A 13,386-nucleotide genomic window follows, 5' to 3' on the forward strand; every position below is an offset into this window, starting at 1 on the left:
TAGCCATCACATCTTTCACCTCATGGTGACTGTCATTATCTGCACAAGACCTGCATAATATTGGGCCCATCAACATTTTGGCATGAGTTTTGAAGGAGCCCCCCCCATAAAAAAAGACATTAAAAAATAGAAGAGTGACTAGTTGGAAAGAAGAGGCGCAGTAGAAGAGGGAACATGGGAGAAGGGTACAAAAGAAGGAAATGAGAGGGGATATAATCAAAGTATATTATGAACATATTACATACATGTGTGAAAATTGCCAATAATTTTTTTTTTGTCCAGACCACACTAAAACTGGCAGGTACACGGAATTTCCCGTGTTTGCTTTAGAGTAGTTTTAGAACTGGGGGTTGACATTCCATGTCCACCACAATGCTGGCGATGACCTCTAGGTCACCTTGCCCGTCTGACATTTCCAATAGCTTCTTTGAAGTGCTGACTAATGAAATAGGAGATGTTGATTATAGTAGATGACAGATGGAACTTGTAAAGTTACAGACCAGATGTATTAAATGTGGCTATTAATCCAGCATAAGTTTTTTTTTAATATAATTTAATTTAATTTAATTTTTTTAATATAATTTATTTATTTATGAGAGAGAGAGAATGGGCACATAAGGGCCTCTAGCCACTGCCATTGAATGCCAGATGTATGTGCCACCATGTATGAGTTCTGGGGAATTGAACCTGGGTCCTTAGGCTTTGCAGGCACATGCCTTAACCTCTAAGCTATCTCTCCAGTCCTCATATACTTTGTTTTTATGGAGTAGATTGTAGGATTTGTTCTCCTAAAGCTATTCACTTTTCATTTATTCGACTCCAGAGGAATAAATACAGCTACTTTGTTAGCATAGGTCCTCAAGAATCTCGTTTAAAGATTCCGGATGGAAATGTTTTTAGCCATATATATGTCTTTAAGCCTTTTCAGTTTGGAAGACTAGAGAAGATAAGATATTTACTAATGAATCTACTTAATACACCCTGGAACGTAGAGTAGTTGCTTAATAAACGTTTGCTGAGTAAAATCTCGTATAGTTATAACTCCATATCCAAGAAAAACATGTGATTACACTAAGTAAATATGCTACATTTTGAGTTGCATTTATTTTTATTTTTATTCATTTGTTTTTTTCATCCAAACAACACTGTGTTACTGTATCTAGAGTGTTGTGTGATACACAGCTAAGAATACAGTGCCTTCATCCCTGCTGTTGGAAAGCTTGGGGACTTAAGTGCAGAGAACTAGAGAAAGATTGATTATGCCAAGGAGATTGGCCTGAGGTACCCAAGTGTATTTAGGTGAGAACCACAGAACCTGAGGCTTCCTGGAGAGGTCCCATCTAAATGCTGCAGAACATGTGGAGATAGGCCTGAGGAACAGGGAACTGGGCAGTAGGGGTGGGGAGTCCAAGAGAACAAAGTTCACCCCAGGCATCAAGGTAAGACATTATTTGGTGTGTGTGAAAAACTACAAGCAGTTCCTTACTGGTATAAGTCTGGAAGAGAAAGAAAGACAGACAGATATGGGACTAGTTCATGGTCTAGAGGCTGGATATGGAAGGGGGACACGCTTGGTCAGGATTCCAAGGGTAATGTTAGCTGTGTGGAGTAAGCACTGCAGTGACTTTGGAAAAGGATGATAGTCCTCCTGCCCCAGCACAGTGACTGAGGGGATGGAGAAGAAGTGGCAGGATTAATTGGAAACCTGTTAAGGAGAGTTAATTTCTCAGCTTTTGGTAAACAGTGGGCTTGGTGGGTAAAGAAGAGAGGAGAGTCCTCGATTCTGAACTCTAGTCTCCTAACTAGGGGATTTATCCGTGTGTCAATCTGACGGTGCTTTAGCATTCTTCTGTAAGCTTGGAGTTGCATCCGCAGAGCGTGTAAACAACACCAGTGCATTGAGAGATGGGGGAAGTTACTATCAGTAGATAGTTTAAAAGTGCATTTTCAAACGTGAATCTTGCAGAGCCATGCTGTTTAAACATTTCCTCTATAAATGTAGCAAAGGGCAGTTACCGAGATACTAACTTGAATTGTTGAAGAGCTTTACAGTTCTCTCTGGTATGTACCATGAATCATGGTAGTTACTGGAACTTTTAATCTATTAATACAATCAATCAATGGCAAGCCTTTTGTTTTTGCTGTATTTTTTAAAATTAATGTGAAAAAATAAAGCATTTAAAGCATTTAAAAGCCGTGTATAATTGAGGTTTAATTTGCTGGAAGCAGATGAATTTTATGGGGAAAAGTCTTAAAAATAATGCATAAAAGCTGTATTTGAGTTCATATAGTGCATCTTTCTAACAATACTTTAAAAGCATAATAGTGAAAATATATGTAAAATAAAGTTAGACTTGGTTTTCTCTAAGATTTTGTTTTAAGCTGAGTTATGCTGAAGTCTGGGAACTAGATACATGGCTTTGTGTTTATAAGGTTCCAAGCTCTGTAAGGCTTTGCAGTTTACAGGGACCCTGTGGATGAAGTAAGGCATGGCTTTTAAAGTCCAAGTGAGAATCATGAGTATCTTAACTTTTGGAACCAATGAGCCTTTGCATTGTACAAACCCCAGCTGTCCATAAGATAGGGAGAAACAGGTAGAGGGAGGAAGGTGCTATTTAAGCAGGTGATTTATTTCCTCATATTTTTCATGCTCTCCAAGCTGAGAGCAACAGACACATAATCCTGTCCCCTTCTTCCTGCTGTGTAGAGACTTGTGCGTCCTCATAAATGGTGCCGTTCTAGACTACAGCTAAATGCCTCCCCTTGGGCCTTTTTTCTGAGATATTGGCAGCTAATCTTCAGGAAAGCATACAGTTGAATGTATGTCACTATTACTATACCCCCCCTGCCCAGTATGAGTCTCCAAAAGAATTTGGTATAGTTATGGATTCTCACAAATTTTTTGATAGTTTGTGGCCACTGACAGTATGCTGTGTCTGGCAAAGAAAAGAGCTTTGAGGCTATTGCATTACATCTTTAATGGGAGAAGCAGGGTTAAGGTAAAGGTGAGAGAATATGGTAAATTCTAGAATCAAACCTTTTTGCTGAGGTTGTTTCATGGAGGCACTCTGCCTTATGCTTGCTCTGCCCTTTTTCTTTACATTTGAGGATTTTTTTCGCCCTTTTGTTTTTGGCAATATTGGAGATTTAACATTACCTAGAGTCTCACACATACTAACCAAGTGCTCCATCATTGAGCTATGCCTCTAGCTTTTTGTTTACCTTTTATTTTGAGACAGGGTCTCACTAAATTGCCCAGGCTAGCCTTGAACTCACTCTGTATCCCAGGCAGGCCTTGAACTTTTTGATACTCCTGCCTTGGCCTCCCCAGTAGCTGAGATGACAGGACAGGCCTCTACTCCCTAGCTTAATTAATTAAGGTTCTCCTTCCTCACTGTTCAGTTATGTGTGTCTCATTAGGATGTTGTCTACTCATAGGTGTTCAAACTGCTGCTTGCTCTCCCCAAGGTCCCTTGTGGTAGAGGCCATCCATCCTCTTTTCTTCCTGCTCCTCAATTTCTGTCTGTAAGCGGGCATTAGGAAGGAGGTCTTATTCCACTGTGTATCAGACATAGGTGCGAGGGGCTCTTGGCAGAAGTACTCATTGCTAGTATGAAGGTGACTTGAGGATGATGTCACTGAGATGACAAGTAGGAACTGAACTTGGGCTAGAAGTTCCCTAATGGGACTGTGCTATTGACTCAGCAGCATGTGTGACTCGTTTTTCATTGTCTTCCTGCATGAGAGTTGGAACTTCCCACTGAGGGCCTGGAGCTGTATCTGCCTCAGGCCCCTCTTTTCTCATTTATTTTTAAAAAATGTTTTTGATTCATTTGCATGCAGAAAGAGGTAAAAGAGAGACAGATAATGGGGTGTGCCAGGTCCTCCAGATGCATGTGCCACATTGTGCATCTGGCTTATCGTGGGTACTGGGGTATTGAACTCAGGTGATTAGGCTCTGCAGGCAAGGACCTTAACCACTGAGCCATCTTTATAACCCTATTTTTAAAATATTTATTTATTTATTTATTTATCTGTATGTGTGTATGCATGTGGGCACATGTGTGTGCTCATACCACGGTCTCTTGCTGCCACAAATATATACCAGGTGTATGTACTACTTTGCATCTGGCCTTCTGTGGTTACTAGGGAATTGAACCTGGGCCAGCAGGCTTTGCAAGCCAGTGCCTGTAATTACTGAGCCATATTCCCAGCTTCCCACCTCCTGTGCTCATGAATAAGAGGTGCTAGCTAAGTAAGTCATTGTCAGCTCGTGCTCATTGTGGTGAGCTAAAGGTGGCAACATTGCTACTCTTCCAGTCATGACCAGGAATCCATTAAGAAACATTGCCCGTAAGCCTGGAAAGAGTGGGATACTGAAGCTACAGCCACAGGTATTACAGTCCGTGTGAGGGGACATATGGTACCTTCAGTGTTAGGGTATGAACTTCATGTGTAGATGGATAACAAAAGTACATGTTATGATTTGTGCAGTAAACTTTTGGGAGAGTTGAGGGAGTGGTTTAGGTTTGCAGAAGTGGCTCATTATGTTGCCTACATCAAGTGTGGCAGGGAGACGAAACAAGCCGGCTTAGCATTAGTATTTCTTCTCTCTCATTACTTTTTTTTGTTTTGAGGTGGGGTCTCACTCTAGCCCGGGCTGACCTGGAATTCACTATGGAGTCTCAGGGAGGCCTTGAACTCACGGCGATCCTCCTACCTCTGCCTCCTGAGTGCTGGGATTAAAGGCGCGCACCACCACTAGTATTTCTTTTTTTACCCTTTCAGAGAAAATTTTCATACGTGAGCATCATGTATTTTGGTCACAATCCCCTCCCATTACCACGTTTGATTCCCCTTCCCCTGCAAAGCAAGCCCCTTCTTTGTCACTGAGCCGTTTCTGCTTTGGGATATATATATGTATATATATGTTGGCCCTCCTGTGTCGTCCCTGAAGGAGTGTTGATGTACCCAGTGTCGTGCAGGCAGTGACAGTTGCTGTAAGGTCATGAAGGCAATAGCCACTCGTGTCCTCATCGTTCCAAAGCACTTCTCCCCATCCCCTAGCTCTTACGTTTTTTTCTCCTCCTCTTCTGCAGTCATCACTGAGCTAATGGAGGCTGACTGAAATGTCTCATTTAGCGCTGAACTGAACTGTCACTTCCCGCACTTTGCTGAGTCTTGAGTCTCCCAGGTTGTCACTTGCATTGTTACCTCTCTGCGCAGTGTCCTGCCCTGACTTCACTTTCCACCCCTGTGTTCTAGGTGAGATGAGTGAGAGCCGAGCAAAGAGAGTTCGAATAAAAGAGGTGGACGGCTGGACCCTGAGGATGCTAATTGATTATGTTTACACTGCAGAAATTCAGGTCACGGAAGAAAACGTGCAGGTAAGAACAGACACTTCACACCACTTGCTCCGTCATGCACGCAGTGTTTCAAATGAGACAGCAGACATTTTGTTCCAAAGTGGTAAGATTCATTGTTGAAATTATATGTCTAAGGGACACTTGGGATGATTACATCTTTTTAATCATATTTTTGATTTTGGTGTCTTTTATAGCCTTAGAGATCTGAGAAACAAACGCTTTTTCTCTGTATGACGTTTGTTCCTTTCCGACAACACTGTCACATTCATTTATGACTCCTGCTTCATGCTGCCCACAGTCTTCCTTTATTCCTTTGAAGGGTGACGTCTACACAGGATGCTTTTGACTGCTGACACTCATTTTTATTGTTTGAATATCCTCTTTAAGTAATTCTGGAGTTTAGCAAGAATTTGACACAGCATCTTTATTATTTTCTACATAGAACAAATGTTTTATATATGTTTATTTAAATAGATTTTATATCTATATATGGAAATGTTTAAATAATAGTGAAGAATGTGGAGTACAAAGGGCAAATCCATCCTTATAACTGCCCTTTTCTTTGAATACACCCCATTCCGCATATATAGATGCTTTCCTTCCTCAGAAGGTAGCTTCTGTTCTGTGAAGTAAATCCTTCCAGACCATTTCCTTGCATTCACGCATGTACACCTATGTGCACATGCACACACACACTTTTCTCTGCATTATTCGTTTTTATACTGGTTTTGCTACAGTGTCTGGAGGTCTTCGCATACGTCAGGGTGCGCAGGTTTGGCTCCGTCCTTTTTGTGTTGTATCTCATACGGTAATCCGCGTGTATAATTTTTATTTTTACAAAATTGCTGTAGTGAACAGACATTTTAATATTTGCCTGTAAGGATTTCATAAGCTCAGTTCCTGAAATGGAATTGGTTGATCAAAGAATGCATGCATATTTTCATTTTTGACAGCAAGGGCTAGATTGCCATCTACCTGTTTATATTTTATAGTCCATGAAACAGGGAGACTGTGTTTTAAAGGTCAAAAAGGAACAAAGCTTACAACTGAATTCTTTAGGCATAATTTCTAAATTCTTCTTGTACAAATAGGGTGTGATAAGTTTAAATTTCATGCCTTCTCCCTTGCCGAAATGGACTACCAAGCACTTGAATTTGGAGATGGTATTCTTTTTAAACTGCTGTCTCCTGACATTGATTGTTGAATGGGAAGTGTTAGCTGAGGGAAGTCAGGTCTCTTGCTGGTCATTTCTAGCTTAGCTTGTAGGTCTCACTTAGGTGGTGTAGCAGACAGCTTCAGGTTCGCTGAGATGAATTTCCAGACCAGGCACAGTTATGAAGGAAGGGATTTATTGAAGTTTACAGATCCAGGGGAAGTTCCGTAATGGCAGAAGATGCTGGACTGCTTTCACAGGTCCAAACACAGAGAAAAGCACAAGCCTCAAAGCCACACAGCACACTTCAGGAACCCCTGGGGGAACTTTGGCACTTTGCATATCTTTAGATTGGAATCTCCCACCCACCACTTAGGGCTAAGACCCCAAGATCTGCTTCCTCCAGCCAGGTGGCTGCAGATACAAACTACAAACTAATAAGTCACTGAATATATTCAGTGAGGTAAGATATTTCAAAGCCCATGGTCCACATTGGAGTTGTGTATGACTATACAGAATAAACATGTTTTAGCTTGAACCATATGTTGGCTGTCTGTCAAGAAATGACATCGCCAACATATTATCTGACATGTTTTGTCTTGGGATGATATGTTGGGTATGCATCAAGAAATGACATCATCATCATGTTGTCTTATGTGGATGTCTCTGTCCACTTACATTTGATGGATTTGAGGGCATTGTTCTCAATCAAAGCTTGTTTTCTTTCTGTGGTCCTTTTTATTTTAGTGAATGGGACCTTAATGTGCTCAGTATCTGTGTTCATCAAATGTACGACTGATTTCTTCGATTCCCATACTGTGCATGTGGGTGGCGGGGGCCTGGGGGGGGTATTGCTCAAGATGATTTGGGCCTGAGAGAATCGTGTTCAGCCCTGACTGTTGTTTGTAGTCGTCAATACAATGGGAACATTGGCTGGTTAGGAATTAGAACACCCCTTGTGTTTCCTTGAATAACTGTCACGTTCTGGTCTTGAAGTTTGTCACAGCCTTTCTTAAGCCCCCCCTTGCCATGGTGTTTTGCCTTTGGTGTACATTGTTGGGCTCTTCCAGAAATATATTCTAAGAGTTGTGTTTGGTAGACTTGCTAAATTCATAACATGTGCCTAGTTTGCTTTTTTTTTGTGAGGGAGAACTGTCTCTTTAGCATAGTGTATCCTGATAGATAAGACCTTTATTTCGTAGCCCATTTAAAAAAACTTGTTTGATGGGGTTTGGTGGCACACGCTTTTTATCCCAGCAGTTGGAAGGCAGAAGTAGGATCACCATGAGTTTGAAGCCACCCTGAGACTGTATGGTGAGTTCCAGGCTAGCCTGGGCTAGAGTGAGACCCTACCTTGAAAAACCAAAGGGGAAAACAAATAAACAAACAGAAACAAAAGAAAAAAGCACCCTTGTTTGGAGGAGGAAATTTAGAAATAAATCTGATTAAAGTCAGCTGCCCTTTCTATAACAGGCATTTGTAGCCTAAGCTGACCTGAAGCTCACTGTATAACCTCAAACTCATAGTGACTCTTCTGTTTCCCAAATGCAGAAATTAAAGGTATGTGCCACCAGGCCAAGCTTGATGTGAGTAATCTTGTCTGTTCTTTGTTAAATATTTCTTGTGCAGGACTATCCATTCTAAGGGAAGGAGCAGTGTGGTAGAGATATCCAGTGGTCTCAGAAATATTAAGTTGGAATTTTTTTAAAATTGTAACATTTAAAAAATATATTTTTTTTATTTATTTGAAACAAAAAGAGGCAGAGAGAGAGAGAATGAGAATGAATATGATGGATGCACCAGGGCCTCCAGCCACTGCAAACAAACTCCAGACACATACATCACCTTGTGCAACTGGCTTACGTGGGTCCTGGGGAATTGAACCAAAGTCATTTGGCTTTGCAGGCAAACTCCTTAAACACTAAGCCATCTCCTCAGCCCCAGTTTCAGCATTTTTATTGACAACTTTATCTATGTACATATTTATATTTTGATCATAATCCCTTCCCATCATCCAGTTGTCCTCCCTCCCCCATATTCCTTCCACAGAACCACCTCCTTCTTCCAACCAGCCCCTCTGTTACTTTTACTATTTTGATATCTTCCTTTTTCTTTTTAGAGACAGGGAGAGTGAGAGAGAGAGAGAAAGAGAGAGAATTGGTGCACCAGGGCCTCAGCCACTGAAATCAAACTCCAGACACTTGTCCACCTAGTGTGACCTTGTGCTTGCCTCGTCTTTGTTTGTCTGGCTTGCCTGGGATCTGGAGAATAGAACATGGGTCCTTAGGCTTCACAGGCAAGCACCTAAACCACTACGCTATCTCTCTACCCCCTCTTTTTCTTTTTTTAAAGCCTTCCTTCATCATTCATGTTGACGTGCTGATGGGTCTAATATTGTGCAGGTAACCACATCTGCTGTGAGGTGCTGAATGTAGTGACCACCAGGTATCTGGTGTACAACATTCAAACCCTCCTCTTTATTCTCTGCCTCTTACATTCTTTCTGCTACCTTTTCTGCAATGTTCCCTGAGCCTTGGCCATGTCTCCTTTAATGCTGAGCAAACTGTTGCTTCTTCTCTGTGCTTTGATGAGTTTTGAGTCTTCCCTGTAGTTCCCACCATCTACAGAAAGAAGCTTCTCTGATCAAAAGTGAGATCAGCGCTACTTTGTGAGCGTAAACCTAAGTCCTCACCCCACTGGGACTATCTTGCCTGATTGACCAGTTGTGTAGCTTGAAGGGTTACTGCTGGTGAGACTTATTTTTTCTTCTCCCCCAGAAGCCTGACAGGGCACTTTCCAGCACTACAATAAGCTGAAGTTTTAGGTGGCCACCCTGCCACCTTGGCACTGCTCTGCCTCTATAGACTGTGGACATTGGACACAGAGTGCTGTGTGATTCGGTATTTGTTGTTGTTTGTTTATTTTCTCCTTAGACCTAGAATCAAATCTTTGGCAAGGTGAACCCCCTTTTCTAAGTTTGTTTTGGTAGTGATGTGCAGTCTTAGCTACAGCAGGTGTCTTTGGGTTGCATGTTTCTCCATTGTCTCACCTCACAATACTGAGGTCTAGCTGTCCCCAGGTCAAGTAGAGACTGAATAGAACTTTAACCCTACTACACTTGACCCCTAGGTTGGGTTCTTACTGCACACATTTCAAAGTATATAATAGTTATTTGAGGGGAAGGGTGTTAACTTTGAGTCAGGATGAGAGATGAGTAATTTGAAGAATTAACTCCAAAGAAGGAAGAAGCTAACTGTGTTATATAAGCAGTGGGGCTATTTCGGTTTCTTCGATTTTGAGGTTTTGGACTTTTTTTTTTGGACTTTTTTTGGGTTTAATGCTTTTAAACTTTGAATTTGAGCATTTTTTTTTCATTTGTTGCAAAGTTGGAGGATAATTCAACCTAAATGAATTTGCAGTAATTTATATTTACAAGAGAGATACAAGGGAGACATATTCTAGCATGACTGTGCTTTAATTTAGCTTTGTTGTTGCTGAGTAAGATAAAATTTAACTTGTGTCCAGAGTTTCCAAGCAAGCTTTATAAGTGTTATAAATCTATGGACTAGAGAAATAAAGCCAGAGCCTGCTGTAAAGTGGGCTTTTAAACTTTCAGGGTCATGGACACTTTTAAGAATCTAATGAAAAGACTGCAGCCTCTCTTAAGGAAAGGCTGTGTTAAGTATACGTGTGCAAACTTCTGCCTGCGTTCAGAGAATATGTGCACCTTTCTTCTTTCCCACCATTTTATGAACATCCAGTAAGCCAGGGGCTGTGGTGCATGCCTGTAATTCCAGCACTTGGGAAGCTAAAGTTAAAGGATCATAAGTTCAAAGCCAGCCTAGACCTTGCCTCAAAAAAGAAAAAAAAAAAAAACTTAAGGTTAAAAAAATACAAATATCAACATTTTGTATGTGAATATTTATTAAAACAGAATTTTCAAACTGATTTCTCTCTCACTAGATACTAGGCATTTACTAGGTATCGTATGTGTCCCTGCGTGCATCTCATTGGAGGTTTATGGAACTGTATTGGATAGGTATTAATTTTGCACTTAAGTAAATAGCCTTAGGAAGACTAAACACCATGCAGTACCCATTTAGTTGTGAACTAATACCAATCATGAAGACATTCAGAAATGCGATATGGGGATACAGACCTGTGGTAGTGATTGCCTAGTGTTTTCACACAAGGCCATGGTGTGATCTTTGCACCACCACAAAGGAATGAAAAAGCAAAAGACCTTATTGAGAACTCTAAGGAAAAGAAAATCATTATCCATTGTCCAAAAGTTATTTAAGCTATGTGTTAATATCCTTGGAGACTAAAGTGTTTTACATAAGGGATTTACTTCATTGCTAAATTTGTAGCTTTATTACATACATTTTGAGCTCTCAGCTTTTGGGTATGTTTTGGCTTGCCAAAAGTAGGTAAAAATTTCTTACTTGATGTAAGTGAGAAGCAAAAGTAAGGAGATGAATAAACAGTGTGGTGTGAGGTGTTTATTTCAGGTTAATGTTAGGAGTGTTCATCAATGTGTTCATATTAGAATCTTGTCACAGAGGAATGTAGAGAATCATCTGATTTTTTTTTTTTTTTGCTTTTGTCTAGTTCTTATCTAGAACTTTTAGTATATGAACTCGTTACAAATTGGACATGCTCCCATTGGATTTTACTCTTACATCAACTCTCCCCCTCCCCATTCCACTGAGGTCCTCCTCAGTGGGGTTATCAGTAATTGCTATGGGATCGTGAATGCACCAGAGGCATTGTATCCCCTCCCCACTTAGGGACTGACTGATACATTCATCTGATAATTCTGATTGGAAGGGCTTTAAGCAGTTCATGAAGCATATGTTATATAACTAGGAATTTTTTGGGGCAAGAATATCTCAAGATACTCTCTTTTCAAGAGACCAATAAGATCAATTATTAGTGATGAGCACACTGACTGTCTAGTGGAAGCTCACTGCAGTGGGACTTCAGTATGGCGTTTCCTTCTTGGCACTGGGCAGGCTGTGGTCGAAGTTCAGGAAGTATGTTATATCCTGCTGCTCAAAGAAGGGCCTGCATGCTGCCAGGCCTGTTGGCATAGCTGAGACAAGTTTTAATTGTTACTGAATCAGTTTTCATTTGTCCACACTCAAGTGGACACATCATCCACAAAGAATACGTTGAAACCAAATATGTAAATGTAAAATTGTGTATCATTCTTTTGTTCTAGAATAAGTATGATCACCTCTTTAGAGAACTAAACTTTCGTGTATAAATCATACTGTATGCATGCATCAACTATAATTTTCCAGCTTTTTGACAGTTAATCAAAAAATTGTCTTTTAGTTTTCAAAAAGAATTTTTTTCCAAGATAGCTATGATTTACTTATTTCCCTTTATCAGGAAACTTAGCTGTATAGAATCTTAACATAAAAGGTTAAAAAAAGTTTCTATTTTTTGCCATAATAAGACAAAAGAGAACCTAGTAGGGTCAAGAAATCCAGTCATACATCAAGCCCTTCTCTAGTAACTAGCATTGTTTTATTATTTCCATTTAGCAAAATCTGATCTTCCTTTCTGGTGTGATTTCAAACCCAGTGACATCTTCCAGCACAATATTGACAAAGTCATCAAATCAGAGAAGTGTACTGACAATTTCTTTATCACTCTTTTTCATAATGTGCTTTTTTTCCCCCACAATGCAAACATTTATTGAGTGACTGAGTGACTTACCTTTAGATGGTCATGAGTTGGTTAGCATGTTACAGTTAGCGGGGGGGGGGGGTCCCAATGCAAAACATTTTAATAGGTTGTCAAATATACAGTTATTAGTATTATCTAAATATCATTATAAAACTGGTATATCACATATCATCTATAAAACAGAAACACAAATCGCACATTGACAATAACCTTTGAAATCTTTTTTTGTTGTTATTTTTTGTTTTTCTGAAGTAGGGTTTTACTCTAGTCTAGGCTGACTTGGAATTCACTGTGTATTCTCAGGGTGGCCTCGAATTCACGGTGATCCTCCTACCTGTGCCTCCTTAGTGCTGGGATCAAAGGCATGTGCTACCGCACCTGGCTTGCAGTGTGACTTCTTGATCTATACACTTGTTCACAAGCTCTAGGGGCAGTAGCTATGATGTGTTAGTGGTAGCGTCAACTTCCATGGCCATGACTATGACCAATTTTCAAGTGCAGCAAGAAGGGAAATACTTGAAATCCCCACTGTGTCCTCAGATTATAAGATTTCTTTCATTCTTCTTACATCTGACTAGATAAAACAAACAAACAAGCAAAAAGACAAAAAAACCACTTTATAGTCAGTCATTGAAAAAGTCGCTATGAGTCAATCAGCACACTTTTCATAAACAGTACTTGTTACATTTCCATTTCATTGGATTACATGTATTTAGTTAAATTACATCATTTCAGTACCAGGTGGAGTTGTCATAAGCAGACGTGGGAGCAAATGCCACATGGATGGGTTGGTGAAGCATAGCTCATCTGGGGGAGCAGAAGTGTGTGGGCATGTTGAAGGGCACACTTCACTGAGGGCCTGGGGAGGAGACTTGGTTAATGGGATGAGTAGGTTAAGTGGAGATTGGTTGAATGCTTTTGTATATTTCTGTATTGTGTATAAATATGTAAATGAGATTCTCATTAGAAGGACATTTCAGGCATCCTATCAATTAAGCAGACACTGATGGGTTATCTGTTAAGTATTCAGTCTGTGCTACAAGAAATGAACAAGGAACAAACAGTAAAAATAGCACACATTGAGACTGGGTTTGAATCTTGTTTTGGCTGTTGAAATGGACCTTGTTCAAATTGCTTAACCTCTCTGAGCTTTATTTTTTCTTTGGGGGA

The 13,386-nt window shown here is 40.3% G+C and overlaps 1 protein-coding gene and 1 pseudogene across 5 annotated transcripts in view; one reads left to right on the forward strand and one right to left on the reverse strand.

Moving 5' to 3' along the window:
- Positions 1 to 13,386, forward strand: part of Klhl2 (kelch like family member 2) — a 133,385-nt gene that overhangs the window by 43,875 nt on the left and 76,124 nt on the right. For 4 of the 5 annotated variants that reach the window (XM_045132071.1, XM_045132078.1, XM_045132086.1 and 1 more), the window contains one exon: positions 5,266 to 5,387. The exons of the other annotated variant lie outside the window; for it this stretch is intronic. In XM_045132071.1, the coding sequence (XP_044988006.1) occupies positions 5,266 to 5,387 (122 nt within the window). The remainder of the gene's footprint in view (positions 1 to 5,265; positions 5,388 to 13,386) is intronic. 5 annotated transcript variants of the gene reach the window in all.
- Positions 12,018 to 12,692, reverse strand: LOC123454040 (annotated as a pseudogene).

Source organism: Jaculus jaculus, chromosome 1 (assembly GCF_020740685.1).
Source record: "Jaculus jaculus isolate mJacJac1 chromosome 1, mJacJac1.mat.Y.cur, whole genome shotgun sequence".
Taxonomy (NCBI): Eukaryota; Metazoa; Chordata; class Mammalia; order Rodentia; family Dipodidae; genus Jaculus; species Jaculus jaculus.